Raw genomic sequence first — 15,485 nt, forward strand, 5'->3', positions numbered from 1 at the left:
CTGGGCGGTGGCGGACTCTTGGGGTTTCCGTGGCAACAAGCTGCCTTTTCACCGGCACAGGCGCGGCTCCGGCGTCTCTGCCCGACGCGCCTCCTTCGCTCCGAGCCGCAGGAGCTCTGGGTACAAGGCGTTGGCCCACCGCCTCGGCAGCCCTCCGAACGACAGCACGTCTCCCTTCCGCTGCTCCTCTTCAGACGCTTGCTGGAAAAGTCAGTGTGGGGCTAAGGCCAGAGCCCCTGCTCAACGCCCTGAATCCGGGACCCGGGGTCAGGAGGGCGACGCCACCGGACTGACAGAGGACCGCGGACCCGAGTCCTCGGCTGAGCCTCCTTCCGCGCAAAAAGGCCGCTCCGTCCCTGCTTCCGGCAGCTCCTCGCTGCTCCGGGAGCGGCTGAGGCCACCTACGCAGTTTCCATGGGGACTGAAGATGGCGCCGCGAGGTGAGGTTCCGGAGGTGTGTGAGTCGCTGGTCCCCGTCCCTTGGCCACCGCCAGCCCCTCCATTCCCTTCTAGCCCAGACCTCGACCGAAAGCCCCATTTTCAGGCGTCAGGGACGTCGCTCCCTGTTTGTGCCCGGCCGGGGTCCGTGCTTGGAGGTCTGGCCGTGCGGGCTGAAGCCCTGTGCCCGGCCCCCCACAGCCCAGCCTGTGTCGTAGATGGCTCAGTGACCAGTTAGCTGGCCACGGAACAAGCCAGTGTCGGTCTCCGAGCCGATTTGCCTGCCTATATGGCGACTGGCGGGTTCGATCTTTGAGGTGCCTTTCAGCTGGGTGACCCCCGAGTTAGCGCCTGACTTTGTCCCTCGAAGCCGAAGCCGAAAAGAGTAGTTTGACAGTGATTCCTGGGAAAGAAAAGGGAAGGCGGGGCCCCTTCACACCATACCCCTGGGCCCTGCTAAGTCATTATCAGCAACCAGAAGCATCCCCTGGTCCAGCCCCTCGCTGCGACCTCCTTTTCTCCAGGTTAGACACATGGCCTAGTTTGCACCGCCCTACACCCACCGGGTCTCTGCTCCTTTCAGGTAAACGCTTGTCCTCGACGCCTCTGGAAATCCTGTTCTTTCTGAATGGCTGGTATTATGCTACCTATTTCCTGCTGGAACTTTTCATATTCCTGTATAAAGGTAAGGCTGCCCTGCCCCAGTGTCCCTTTCCCACTTCAGCCCAAAGCCAACCCAACCGAGAACCTTTTTGTTCTCTATCTTTTCTGTACTTCCTCTTCCCTGCGAGGCAGGAGTCTCCATCTGATGGCTGCATCGAGAATGATTCAGTAGGAAGGTCCCTCAGAAAGACTTGCTTGAGCTTGAGAACTGTAGACTTCTGCGTCCTGGCTCCTCCCATCGTTTCTGTGCTGAACTCCTTTACCCACTGGTGATCCTTAGAAGCCACTCAGTGGGCTCTGCACCACTGTACACCTGACTGGTGGGGTAGCGGAGTCCCCACAGGCTCCCCGGAACAGTCACACTGCCTACAACACAGAATGCTGAGGCTCACGCCCTCACCATCCCTGTGTGCAGTGCTGGAGGGCACTGTCATGTTGTCTGCAGACTCACCCTTTGTCTTGCTAGGTCTCTCGCTGCCCTACCCAGTGGCCAACCTGGTACTGGATGTGGTGATGCTCTTGCTTTATCTTGGAATTGAAGTAATCCGACTGTTCTTTGGTGAGTGTCGTCTAAGAGCATTTCCATTCCCCATGAGACAAGCTGGTCTGTAACTTGAGTAACAAGACACAGTGCACAACTAGGCTCAACAGTGAGCGAACAGACCAGGCAGTGTATATAAATGACTCGCAGCTGAAGCTTCAGGCTGCTCTTCATATTGTGGGTCAGTGTTGCTCTGTAGAGCAACGGCTCTTAGAGAATTCCTCTTCCAGGCCTCATCACCCCAGGAGAGCCTGGTTCCTCTCACTGGTCAGCTGCGGGGAGTTTCAGTGGTGTCTGTCCGGGCAGAACATGCCTGCTCAGCATGGAGATCCCACTGCTTCTCTGAATAAGGATCTCTCTAGCCCAGGAGACACACAGCTAAAGCCTTTTCAGTTAGAATATTGCACCCTTGAAAGTAGTGTCAAAGTACAAACAGTACAAACTTGCAACATATACAAAAAAAGATGAAGATTCACACAAATCACCTAAGGAAAAAACAATTTTAAAAACTGGTGAGAGATACAAATAGACTGTTCACCTAAGAGTGAAGGGCCAATAGACTAGATAAGATGCCCTAACTTAGCAATAAAAAGTAAGCTAAAACAACAAGGTGGCATTTTTTTCACCCATTAGATTGGCAGTAATAACAGATTTACAGCATCTACTACTAGAGAGGACCTGGGGACAGACATTTTTACATGCTTTTGTGTATAAAAATACTTTGTGTATTTTCTAAGATTACATTAAGGTTATCAATGAGTGTATATTATTTTTATAATTACATTTTTTGAGGGAGACTGGGAGCAGGCCCCATGGAGCAAATGACCCCGATCCCATGACTCCTCCAAGCTTACACTTCAGTGGGACCCCACTTACAACACCCCTCCCAGGTCCATTTTCCCTGCTCACCAGTCATCCCACTCGGCTTTCTCCTGTGGTCAGGAAGAGGCCTCTTGGAGGCTGACTGTGTGGCTGTCTGACAGGTACAAAGGGAAACCTGTGCCAGCGGAAAATGCCACTTGGCATCAGTGTGGCCCTGACCTTCCCGTCTGCCATGATGGCCGCCTATTACCTGCTGCTGCAGACCTATGTGCTCCGCCTGGAAGCCATCATGAATGGCATCCTGCTTTTCTTCTGTGGCTCAGAGCTGCTCCTGGAGGTGCTCACCCTTGCCGCTTTTGCCAGGTACTGTGCTATGGGCAGGAGATGTGTTGATCTGGGGAGTGCGGGCTAGACTCCTGGATATAGAGGCTGTGGTGGGGGCCTGCCTTTCCTGCTCCTTCTAGGGAAGATATTCTTCAGATTCTTTGGGGCCAAGAGACTTGGAATCCGGAACAGTTTGGGCCAGCTGTTCTTGTTCACTGATCTTTAACATTTTCTTTCTTTCTTCCATCAGTATGGACAAGATTTGAAGTGCAAAAGTTTCAGCCTGCAGCCCATCAGGCTGACGCCATGCACACTCTCGCACTTTAGCCCAGCCCTGAGAAGTGGTGGGTCATGATAGCTTGGGAAAGTTCGTACAGCTTTCCTTCAGCACCGTCTTCTAACAGGACCATCAACCGAAAGACTCTGCTCCACTACAGGGAGGGGCAGCTGGCCCTGTTCTGACCACTATCAGACAATTCCTGGCGGACCTCAAGTCTTCCTCTTCGATCATAGCCAGAGCATCTGTGTGGACCATCGAGGCCCTGTAGGTGCTGTGCCACGCCTCAGAATTGCGCGTGTATCCAGAGAGCATCAGGCAGTGGCCCCTGGAGGATGTGGACACCCTCACCATTCCTCCAGGAGGCTGACCTCTGTGCCTTTGTAGTAGCACATGTTATTTTTCTACTCTGATCATGAAGCAATCACTTTTGCAATAAATATCTATTTTCTGTTGTGGGGGTGGCAGCTTTTTCCTTATAGCACCTGTCCCTAGATCTCATCTCCTTGGAGAGGGCAGAATGTCCCCCAAACATGTTCTCAGCCTGTGCTTGGTGACAGCACTGAAGGTCCCACTGATTTGCTTTCCTGGCTGCAGCGTGAGCAAATCCCAGGAGGCACTTTTTGGTTTTGTTTTTTTAAGACAGGGTCTCACTGTGCAGTCCAGGCTGGTCTTGAACTTGTGATCCTCCTGCCTCTGCCTCCTGAGTGCTGGCATCACAGATGTGCACCACCATGCCCAGCTCAGATCCCGTCTTCATGTCACCCACGAGTCTGCTCTGGGGCTCCGAGTTGGTGTCGTCTCTCGCTGCTCTTACAGCTGTGGCTTCTTTCTGGGCAGGGCCAAGTGCAGTTGGCAGAAGCCCTGGGGACAGCACCCAGGGCCTCCTGCATGCTGGGCAAACACTTTAATGCCAAGCTACACCCCTGCCCTATTTAACTTGAAGTAAAAGGAACACTGCAGCTGGAGGATGGCGGCCTGTAGATGACTGCCAGTTCCTTCTCAGTAGCCATCTTGGAAAAGATGTTCCACTCTGGGCAGTGGCTGCGCTTTTCAGCCCCAAGAGGCCACCAGGGATCCTGCAAAAGCATCCATTTTGGAAGCCTGAGGCCCCTCTGTCTGATAGAGATGAATCCTGGATCTGCCCCACGAGCCTTGAGCTGGCCTTGTGTGTGGTCTGGTTCATGTCATCCTGTGGTCTCCACGGCCCAGAGCTCTGATGCCCTTTCGTCTCCTGTAGCTCTGCGCCCTGTGGCCTTGCCTCCGGATGTCCTGGGGTCCATCCAAAGCCACAGTGGGCAGGACTGGTCTGCTAGGAACTTCCTCAACACTGCCAGTCAAAAACCCCATGAACACCAATTCTCTGTTGCTTCTCATGCTACCATGAACTAATCACCAGCATCAGAGCAGAGGGGAACTTGTCCTCCACAGCCGATCTCCTGCAGTGGTTCAGTGGCAAAGGCCACCCTTCAAGCTGCACAAATGTGAATGGAAGGTTCACGTGAAGTGGAGAGGCAGCTTATAAAATGTGCCTGTTAACACTCTAAGTGATGGTAGAGACCCCTGAAACCTAAGCTGCGCTTCTGTGGGCCTAGAGCTGAGAAGGAAAGCAGTGTATTGCTGGCTAGCACCAGGTAAGAGTTCCAAGACCAAGGTGCCTCTGGGTGCAGTAAATACTTTCCTCTACAGGATGAGTCCAAAGTGAGGATATATTAGGCACGCTTCTTGCTTAGGGTTATGCAGAAAGTCCACGTGAGGGCTGGGGATTTAGTCCAACGGTGCCACCGCCTGCCTTGCAAGCACAAGGTCCTGAGTTCAATCCCCAGTAAGAAAAAAAAATTCCATGCATTTGTTCTTCAGGTGTTGCCAGCAACCTGTGGTGCAGTTGATCATGTTGTAAAGTGGAAACTGCAGCCAAAGTGGAGGACTGGAAGTCTGAGTTCACGAAACCAGAGGCTGTGCTTGTTGGAACACAGGAAAGCCACCGTACAGACCACGGACATGGAGGCACCATACTCAACACCAGCTGCCTGAGGCCTTTTCTGCTGTCACACACAGCTGCACAGCGGTGTCTGCAGTGGTGTCTCTGGGTCCAAGGTGTTCAGCTCATGAACAGAAGCAGGATCTGAACTGAGAGGAAAACCACAGAGCTTTCCTTTCCATACCCTGGTGTTGACGTGGAGAAACTAAATGTAATCTCATGTACAAGTCTTCATCCACACTTTTGTCAGATACCTATACCTCAAGAAGACGCGACAGTGCAGGACCAGGACCTCAACCAGCACAGAAGCTAAGAGGTAGTGATCAGAGCGCAATGCACACACTTGTCTGAACGTCCCACCCCTTTAGTTCCAGGCTATCCAGCCCACACGATGACCCTCTTCCTCCTCAAGGTTATTTCCACTCCTTTCCTGCTAGCTAGCTATGACCCAGTCCATGGTTCACCTCCTTTTCATTGAATCTTCCTCTGTCCAACCTTTCTTTAAAAAATTAAACAACTTGCAGATTCCTTTCTTTGGCTTTCTGGGCAGTAGCTGCTGGGATGGCAAGACGTGATGCTATCTGCGGATCCTATCATGGAAACACCCTTGACCGCGGACCACAGGTTCCTCCACTCGGGCTGTTTTAGAGAGCAGCCTCACCTTGAGTGACACACACTAGTACCAGAGCTCCCTGTTGTGCCAACAGTGCATTTGTGAGACATCATCTCTGCCTGGGGGCCTTCAGCCCCGTACTGCCAACTCCGCTCACCTGGCTTTAAAAAGCCATCTTTTCTAGAAACCCAAGATTACCCCACAGCACTTCTACTAAGCTTATACTTATCTCCATGGCAGTCCAGCTCCCCAGACATTCACATTCTCTGGGCCTCCAGTGGAGGAGGCTGAGGCCACACTGCATGCCCGTGGTTCAGTCCACGGGAGAAGCTGGCGTCCGCCCTCAGATCTCCCACCAGGGCAGATGGAACCAAACTCTACAAGGTGGGAATGGGTTCAGAAAGAAGTCCTGGGAGTCTGGAAGGATAAAGGATAACTTGGGAGTGCTCTGGAAGTAGGCCGTTTCGGGGCCAAGGAGAAGGCCGGACTTCTGGAATTCCGTGCCTCTGCAGGTCTGCCCCAGGGGCCTCCTCTCTGGCTGCAGAGAACCCCTTGCCCAGCACACAATTCCTGCTAGGAACTCGGGGTTCGCTGCCATTCCACAGCTTCTACAGAAGCCCGCACCCACGCCCGACACCTCAACAAATCTATGCAATGCAGAATCCATACAACAGCACACACCCCATTTATTATTTCAAAATATTTTGTTACAAAAGGAAAAAAATACAATGCAGTATAAAAGATTGACAGTGTCATCAAGTTTATTACACAATTTTCAACCCATCAGAAAGACAAACAAATCACCGACAACGTGGGGACGGGGCCTTAGCCTTTTTAGGGTTAGGGTTCTTTTCCTTTTGCTATAAGGAAGTAAAACTAAAAATTGTGTCATCGAGTAAAAACAAAAAGGGGAGAAAATAATTCTCCGGGCAAATGGTTTTTCTGATATTCTATATATTGTTTTCCTTAGACTGTCACCTTACTTGGTTTTCTCTACATTTTAAAAAGACACCCGGAGCTGCTCTCAAGGATAAGCACATCACTTAACACTTGGCCAGTGGGGGCAGGGTGCCATGGTCTGAGGTGGAGGTGGGCACAGGGTTGGGGGACGGGATAAGAGCTCCAGTCTGCAGCCTGTCCCAAGGGAATGTGCCTCTCCAACCCTGGGGCCTCCCCCAGCGACTGAGGGGTGTTTCAGAAACGTGCCAGGAACAAAGGAAGGGTGCAGTCCAATCAGCCTCTCCCCCGAGCCAGAGTGGTCTCTATGGCCCTGTGCCTCAGCCCATCTGGCCTCTCACTAGGTGGTGGCATGTGCCCTCACGCTGGGTACTGCAGGACCCTGCTGCTGCTGCCTCCTTCAGCAGCAACCACAGGACAATTTGGGTGTTTGGGGAAAAGCAATTCCATCTGCCTGGGTGGGAAATGGCCCCGGAGTGCTGGTCCTTACAACTGGGTGAAGTTCAGCCTTGTCAGGCTCCATTTCTTCCTCACTCCTTACCAGAAGCAGGAAAGACCTTCGGGCAGAGGAAGCAGACTCGTGCCTCAAAAGCCAAAGGTGGGAAGGACGCCAAGTCTGTGACTTCACCTGCCTAGCAGTGCTGGGTTATCCCACGATACGTACAGGTATGTACCTGGGGACGCAAGCCCAGGCTTACACCAGCCGAGGAAGGAAAAGCCTGGGAAGTTGGCCAGATCCCAGCCAGGCTCCCTACTCCTCCGGTTCTCGGCTAGGCTTCTTCACTGCTGAGGTCCCGAGGGCCGTCTCCCAGCGGCAGTAACTTCCTCTAAAACAAGGAAGCAGCCTTCCTGGGGGAAGGGCGCCATGTGTTACATGGACATGCTCCAGGGAGAGGGATGCCAGAGAGCTGGTTAGTGCGAGGGCAACCGAGCACGAAGAGAGGGCTCCAACAGAAGCAACGCACAGGCCTCTCTGCACAGAGGCAGGCCCAGAGGCGCTGGGCAGTGGGGAGCAGGAGGAGTTCAGCCCTCTGGGGTGAGGGACACAAACCGTCAAGATGCAAGGAAACCGAGACCAGAAGGAGCTCATCACAGATAATGTCTGTTCTCCTGGTCCCTTGTCAGGGGGTCAGGGGAAGCGTTAACAGAGTAGTACATTGGCAAGGGCTTGGGCCCTCTTGGCCCCATCAAAGCTAGTGCTAAGGACAGGGCCCTGGCATATTTTGGCACACCCGTCACCCTCTGAGAGCCGCACAGAGGATCCATTACCTCGGGAAGGAAGCCTTTCCACCAACCTCACCACTGCACTGCTCCTGGAGTCAGAAACAAACGTTTCCTCAGACAAAGCACCATTCTCTGAAGACCAGGGCCCGGGCCCAGAGCCTGCTTCCTGTCTGCCACCCTCCCAGCCACAGTCTTAGGTTCTTCCCCTGGCAAATGGGAGGCATGGGGCTAGGAGGGCTGCCAAGCCATCTTCAAACCTGTGGGACAGAGGGATTCCCTGGGTGTCAGGAGGGATGAGGGGAGTGGAGGAAGAAGGGGAGTGGAGCGGCCTCCGTCCTTTAGTCCTGATCAGGGTGGAGATGTGAGTCCATTAAAAACATTGCTTCCGACCAGACTCCTGCAATGAGAACATCGAAGAGGAGAAAGAACAGGTTACTTTCTGGCTGAGCCACGCGAATCACACCAACAATTTCTGAGTAGGGGCCAGAGACAGGGTGCACTGGAGAGTGGAAGAGTGATGAGGGATGATGGGGGATGATGGGGGATGATGTGGTGGGGTGGGGTGGGGACAGCTGACTGTCACCCGGGGGTACACACAGGAGAGAGCAGTGAGCGGAGCTGAGCTGCAAGAGTGTGGAATGCTGCTGCAAGGGAGCATGACGAATTCACTCTCTGAGAAAGTCTGTTCTGAGCATGTCACAGCCTACCTGAAGGAGAACAAAATAATCTGGAAATGGGAGGAACAGTGATGAAAACCCGTGCGCACACAGCCAGATCCATCAGGCCCAAACACGCGTGAAGACAACAGGGAGCATGCACTGCCACAGGACACTTCTACATTTCTGTCTTCTCTTTGGTTTGTCATGTTTTATGTTGAGACAGCATCTTGCTAAGTCATTAAGTTGCCCAGCCCGGGATTGAATTTGTGACCCTCTTGCCTCAGCCTCCCAGAGTGCTGGATGACAGGAGCGGACCACTGTGCCTGGTTATTCTTTGTCTTCTTTTAATCAATCCCTAGTTAAAACAAATTCTCACCAATGCCCTTATGAGCATGCACAGCAACACACAGCACCAGAGCTTTTCCAAGCAGGAATGACCTGGTCAGGCCAGCACGGAAGAAAAGCCAATCATTAGCAGAAATACAAAAGCAGCTGGCTGTGGAGGCACACGCTTATAATCTGAGCACTCTGAGAGTCTGAGGCAGGAGGAGCTCAAATTGAAGCCCAACCCAGGCAAATTCTCAAGAGCATGTCTCAAAACATGTTTAAAAAGGGCTGGGGGGGACAGGGATGTAGCTCAGTGGTGCTGCCACCTGCTCTGCATGCTCAAGATCCTGAGTTCAATCCCCAGTACCAAAAAAAAAAGGGAGGAGGGGCTGGGGATATAGCTCTGTGCTAAGGTCATGGGTTCAATCCCCAGTACTGAAACAAACAAAGGGAGAGGAAAGGAAGCCTCAAAGCACAGTTAAGAGACGCTATCAGGAGTCAGAGCTGGCTTAACTACTTGTCACACCACCAAACTTCATGTTGCTTGGTGCAGACACAGCATCAAGGATGTGCAGGTGCTGGTGTGCTCAGTCTGACCCTACAAACAGAATTAAGCCCAGAGCAAACAGGAGATCTGAATTCTAAACTCTAGCCTGGAATTTCAGGTTTTTTCATGCTAGGCCCACACCAGCAAGCTGCCTCCACAAACGCTGAGCCTCTAGGCATGCTCGCCAATCCTGCAGGGGCTGGCTAAGGAGGAAAGGAAGTTCCCATGCGCCTGGCCTTTCTGGCCAAGAAATGGCATTCAGCTCAGCACAGACCCTAGACTGCCTTGCTGGCTTCTCTGAACACCTACTCAGGCAGGTGCGTCCCATGTTACTGAAGCGATGATGTAGTCTGCACTTCACACCTCCAGCCTCTGAATCTCTGAGCCCGGCAAATATCGAATAAAACTTCAGTGGTCACAGCTCAGATCAGGGGACAAGAATGAGGTAAAAACGACTATTTTCAAGTTGGAAAATACCCTAAAATAACAAGACAAGTGACACAGTTGAGAAGTGGGCATAGGAGCACACACTTGTTATCTCAGCACTCAGGAGGCTGAGGCAGAAGGATCGCTGGGAGTTCCAGGCCAGCCTGGGAACACAGTAAGTTCAATGCCAGCCTGGACTACACAGCAAGACCTGTCTCCAAAAAACCAAAACCAAAGCTGAACTCACAGATTACCTAGGAACTCCTTCAAACTCCACAGCACATACACATATCCTGGAGGAGAGGTGAGGCAGTGTGGACTGTTTCCCATACAGGATGCAGGGGAATCCTGGTGCGACTAAGCTGGGTTCTGAGGTCTGCAGCCACACTGTGGAATGTGTGAACACAGAGACCAGACTCTCACACCGGCCCCTCCTGAAGAAGGCGGGGGAGTAAGTGCTCCCGCCACCGCTAGATCGACTCCTCCCCTGCTGAGGACCATCGATACCATTACCTCCAGCGGAAGGACTGAGGGACACAGGGCCTGCAGAGCCATCTGCAAGGCCAGAGGGGCCATGCCACTCCCCACACAGAGCCTCCCGAGTCATGCCACACTTAGTAAATGCACGTGACATGGAGGGTCCTCGGGACGAGAACATGAGGCACTGATGCTCGCAGGGTCCGGTTCAATTCTTCTGGACTGGATTTACTTAAGTTCCCAACTTATGAACATAAGAGTTGTGAACTATCACAGGTACACTGTATCGACTTATAAACGAACCCAATTCTCCTGGAACTCAGTACATTCAGACAGAGCAAGGAAGATTCCTAAGGGGCGACCAGCTTCAGGGGCAGTGGAAAGTCTGCCCTGGTGCTAATGTTCCTCGTGTTACCTTGGCATGCACCAGCCATGCGAGTGTACAGATTTCCCGAGTTATCAAAATTCAGCCATCCACGTAATGGTAGAAACAGCCCTGTCTTACTGGGGGGGGAGAGGCAGAGTGACTGCTCAGGAGTCAGACCCAAAGCACCGAGGCATAGGCAGGCCCTGTGTACCAGGTCCTGCAAGAAGGCTGTGGGCAGCAGAGACAGCTGGCATGGTGACACATGCAGTGTCTTCTAACCAGCCACCTGGATGGGGCTCTGGAGACTGTGTAACCGTGCTCTGCCAGGACCAATTAACACCGGTCACTGAGCCTGATGAACTCCAAAGACACGCGGCATGGCCAGAGTGATGGGAGGCGGTGGCTGTGGATCTCAAGCAACCCACAGATATGGCAGCGCAAACAGGAGGAAATGCTGCTGCTGACACAGAGGGGCAGAAGACCAAGCCCACCTCTGCCACTCCCTGAGACCAAGCCAGCCCCACCCCGCCACTGATCCGCTTCTCCAGAGATGTGGGCATGTCCCAGAACTGCCCAGAAAGGACAGCCCACCTGCTGGCTGTGCAGCCGCGCTAGCCCTCAGCACTACAGCACAAGCTGCTTTTGTCCCAAACAACCACAAAACAAAAACCTTACTGAAGACAAAAATACCCTTCTGGTAAAGTTTCTTATCCTCCCTCCACACAGTCTCAGAGCTGTAATTATTTTCAGATTAGTTTTCTCTTCTGCCTAAAACCCCAATATTTAATGCAACTCTTAAAATTATTAATCCTGTGCCTTGAAAACTAAGCAGGTAGTGGTCTTACTTTGTCTTAGTAAATTTTTCTTGTTTTTTGCTTTTTGAGATAAGGTCCTGCTGTGTAGACTACTCTGGCCTTGAGCAGATTTCCGGATGTTACCTGTGCGTTTGGTGGTCACGATACGGAACGACAATCACAGCCTACGCTGACGGCATGGCAGGCAGAGGAGCACAGGGCCGCACGCGCATCACCGCACGGACAGTCAGACAGCCCCGAGGACAGTGGCTTCCCTAATATCCGCATACAGAGGAAGGGACCGAGCAGAACACAGAGCAGCCTGGTTTGCTGTGGGGTCCAGAGCACACGCTCTGACACGGGAGGCAGATCTCACTCTCAGCATGATGTGAGACTACGGCTCCGACACCAGGGGGAGCCAGGCGGGACACCAGCATCAGGGTGACGCTCCTCCCTGCACCTCTCCCCACGACGCTGCCTTCATCTGCCCGAGACGGACGCACGCGCACAGTGTCCCTGTACACGCGCCTCCCCCTTCCATGAACCATCACACGGCCGGGCCAGGCCCCCACCTCGCTCAGTGGTGCCGGTCCCGCTCCCTGTCCCGGTGTCGCTCGTGCTCCCGGCTCCTTTCTGGGAAGTAGTCATCATGGCGGTCCTCGTTGTGAAGCATGTCCCGGTGCCGCCTGCTGCTCTCCCGGGACCGGCTGGGCGACCTCTCCCTGGACCGATGTCTCTTCCTACGGGAGAGACGCATGAGCACGTGCTCTGCCCCACAGCTACTGCCCCAGCTCTCATCGCAGGGTCTTAGCTCCCTCGAGGATTCATCTTCTCTTAGAAAACGGCAACGGTGCTATCGGTTGAGCTCTTACTAGTGTCTCAGGGCACGGGGCTAAGAGTCTGACACCTTATCTGACCTCATCCTTACAACAGGTCCCTTTTTTAAAAATGATGCCTGGCAGGTTACTGACTGCCACATTCAAATGGTCACATGGGTGACGAGCAACAGAACGAGATGCAAATGCAAGCTCGCTGGCTGCAAAGCCTCTGCTTCACCACACCCATCCCTCTCCTCCTCCCGGAGCCCACGGCCACCACGCACAACCCTCGCTGAGGCCTCATCAGACACCCTGGATTTCCTCCCTGTCCCCACCAAGCCCCACAGGGTGCCGCTCACCTGGAGGAGCTGCTGCTGGCGCCCACACTGTAGGACTTGGCCTCGATGCCATGAAGACAGTCCTTGAGTGAGGAGATGAGGACTCGGCAGCGCTCATCGTTGGCCACCCGGGACTGCTTGATGACCGCAATGGCGGTGAGCAGTGTCTCAATTGCGTCACTGTAATCCCCTGCCAGGACAAACGGGAAAGGCTGAGGGTGAGGCGGGGCAGCAACCCAACTGGACCGGAAGGAGAGTGCAGGGGGGCACAAGCCAAGACCCAGTCGTGCCACAGGCCGTGGTAAAGCGGAGAAGCAGATGCGACAGGGGTGAAAATGGACGCACACTCTATTCTGGCATTTACAATCTGCTGGCTGCCGCCGCTGGATGTTGAACTGGCACATCAGTCCAGGGCTGTCTGACAGTAGCTGACAGAAGGGGTCACATGCGTGCTGTTCAAGCTAGCAACTCTAAGAAACTTTCTTCTTCAGTTTGTAGAAGCAATCACGCATAACACCGTTTCAGTGTTGTCTGCAGTACTGCGTTCAAAAGGGGCAGCTCTATAAATTAAGAATAGGCCCTACAGATGACTGTAGTTGTTAAAAGCACCAGGTAAATTTGTGTACAAATAAAGCAGTCCATGTAAAGTGCTTACCACAGTGCCAGCACAGAATAGGGACTCAAGAAATATTAACACTTTGTTCAGGATACAGAAACTGAAAAAAACTCATAAAACTGTATTCTACTTTTGTACGAACAATGAAAATTTTATTACGTATGTGGTCAAAAACGGTGGCCTTGGTGGTGGTCATCATGTAGATCTTTCTCGTTTAGAACACTGCTTATTTCTCTGAATTACTTTTAATCTTGAGCCAGGTGTGTGCGCACATGTAGCACGACGCACCTCTAAACGTGTACACGTAACATATAGTTAACTGAGTCACTTAATGACCAGGATACATGTGCTACCAGGCAGTGTCACCAGTGTGCACACCACACGCCACACCTCAGCAGCCTGAGCCAGCTACGGCATCAGCAGGCGGCTTCCTCTTACGGGACCACTGCCCTTCACGCGTCTGCGAGGCCTGAGGCGCTACAGTGCAGCACACAAATATATGCACACTTTTTTAGAAATTATGCTGCATGAATACTTAGTCCTTTTATTTCCCAAACCTGAGCAAGCCTGGCTCAGGGACAGCAGTCATGGATAGGCTCTTGAACAGCACTTTTCCCAGTTAAGTCAAGAGCATTAAAGGTAGAAAACAGAAAAGCATCAATCTACACAAGGGTTTGGGGAAGAGAGGACTGGCAGCTGTCTCTGTAGAGGGCACAAGGGACAGACAGAAACCAGGGAGGAACTGTATCTCACGGAAGCCCAGGAACACCAGGACATCAGCTCCACCTGGGTAGGGAACGTGTGCCTGTTTTACAGACATTTTTAAGAAATATCTGTGGTCTAAATGACTGGAATAAAAATCCAAAATGGGCCATAAAAGATTTAGTTAATTCATCATCTTGGAGTAAAGGGATGGAAAGGAAAAAGCTGATTATTTCCTCTAAATTCTGCTATATATCTGACTTACACAAGGACACATTACTTCAATGCTTCTCCTTAGGGTTAGGGTCATGCCCAGGGCTTTCAGAATCACAGCTGCTGACTGTGCCCACTTAGTAATGACAGCAAGGCAAGAGCTAGCTGACAGGGCACAACGCAGGACGGGTTCATGAGGCTGGCAGCTGTGCTGAGCATCCCTGAGCTAACCTGACTCCATCAAACCAACACCTGCAAACTCCAGCCTCTGAACGGTGACACTCTTTTTTTGTTTTTTGAGACAAGGTCTCGCTATGGAGTTCAGGCTGGCCTTGAACTCAATATGGCCTCAAACTTGCAGCAATCCTCTTGTCTCAGCCTCCCAAGAAATGGGATCACAGGTGTACACTACCATGCCCGGCTTGAAGTGTGACACTCTCAAAACCTAACAGTGCTCTATCTTCGTCTTGTTGAACTTTTACCAGCGGAAATCACAAAACAATGGGGAAACACAGGCATGGCAGCAAAGGTAAGTTACCTGCACTGGCTCCAGACACTGCTTTGGAAATGGCACTGCTGGAAATTGCTCTGTTTCGCTTCATGATCTCTTCAAACTCAGCTTCACTCACCGTGGAGGGCGGAGGGCCCGAGTCTCGGCTGCAAGACAACTGCCTTCCTGAGTCCCCACCCCTGTGACATTCACCACTTCCCACAGCATGGTGCTTGCGAACTGCGCGCCACTGTGTGCTGCCTAGACAGGTGCTCAGCCCGTTCACGTATTTTATATGTTCCTCTTCTCTTTGACGATCTCGTCTGTCATACAGACACTTCTGAAATCCCAGCAAGACTCAACAGTGCTGGACACAGTAGTATCTACAGCAGCCTTTCAGGGCACTCAATCTCACGCTGCTTAGGGTTTGGGTCAAGCAGTTAATTAAGAAGCAAACAAAAACCCCAAACACTGGCAGGCAGGAAACCATATCCCATGAGTCAACACTAGGACAATGGTTTCTATGGCGGGGGGCAAGGACGCCAGCATCCATGTTTACTTCTTCAGGAGAAGAAAAGGCTCAGCACCCCGTCTGCCCTCTGGTCCCGGGTTCCCACCTGAAGGCAACAACAGGGTTTTACCTGCCATGGTGGTTATAGGGCGCAGAGGCCTTCATGTAAGTCTCTGGTGGAGGCCCCACTGTAGCATTTGGTGGGGGGAAGAACGCTGGATTGAGGTGAAGGGCAGGTGGGATGGCCCCAGGGGGAGGCACAGTCAGATGAGGAGGCAATCGAGGAGGGGGGGGCATGAGATGCTGGTAGTGGATACCAGGAGGAGGAGGAGGGACCCCGAAGCTCGAGGAGAGAGGCGG

At 52.6% G+C, this 15,485-nt stretch overlaps 2 protein-coding genes across 4 annotated transcripts in view; one reads left to right on the forward strand and one right to left on the reverse strand.

The window, feature by feature from the left end:
• The first annotated feature begins 349 nt into the window (after positions 1-349).
• On the forward strand, positions 350-5,555 carry Tmem216 (transmembrane protein 216). 3 transcript variants are annotated; one of them, XR_002025659.2, is made up of 6 exons: positions 350-440; positions 1,022-1,123; positions 1,568-1,660; positions 2,626-2,827; positions 3,039-4,699; positions 4,926-5,555. XR_002025659.2 is itself a non-coding variant. In XM_010633016.3 (5 exons), the coding sequence occupies exons 1-5, from the start codon at positions 428-430 to the stop codon at positions 3,052-3,054; spliced, it is 426 nt and encodes a 141-aa protein (XP_010631318.1). In that variant the 5' UTR covers positions 350-427; the 3' UTR covers positions 3,055-5,555. The 3 variants fall into 3 exon arrangements, 2 of the variants coding, with proteins under 2 accessions (XP_010631318.1, XP_033612546.1); XM_010633016.3 differs by having other exon boundaries at positions 3,039-5,555; XM_033756655.1 differs by having other exon boundaries at positions 371-454; positions 3,039-5,555.
• Positions 5,556-6,956: 1,401 nt separating this feature from the next.
• Cpsf7 (cleavage and polyadenylation specific factor 7) overlaps positions 6,957-15,485 on the reverse strand; it is a 17,798-nt gene continuing 9,269 nt past the window's right edge. Inside the window, exons 6-10 of the mRNA XM_033756470.1 lie at positions 15,256-15,485; positions 14,663-14,781; positions 12,615-12,783; positions 12,010-12,177; positions 6,957-8,237 (exon numbers count right to left, since the gene is read on the reverse strand). The exon at positions 15,256-15,485 is cut by the window's right edge and continues 13 nt beyond it. Coding sequence (XP_033612361.1) covers positions 12,015-12,177; positions 12,615-12,783; positions 14,663-14,781; positions 15,256-15,485 — 681 coding nt within the window. The 3' untranslated portion in view covers positions 6,957-8,237; positions 12,010-12,014. The remainder of the gene's footprint in view (positions 8,238-12,009; positions 12,178-12,614; positions 12,784-14,662; positions 14,782-15,255) is intronic.

This window comes from Fukomys damarensis, unplaced genomic scaffold, assembly GCF_012274545.1.
Source record: "Fukomys damarensis isolate Sample0158 unplaced genomic scaffold, DMR_v1.0_HiC HiC_scaffold_27, whole genome shotgun sequence".
NCBI lineage: Eukaryota > Metazoa > Chordata > Mammalia > Rodentia > Bathyergidae > Fukomys > Fukomys damarensis.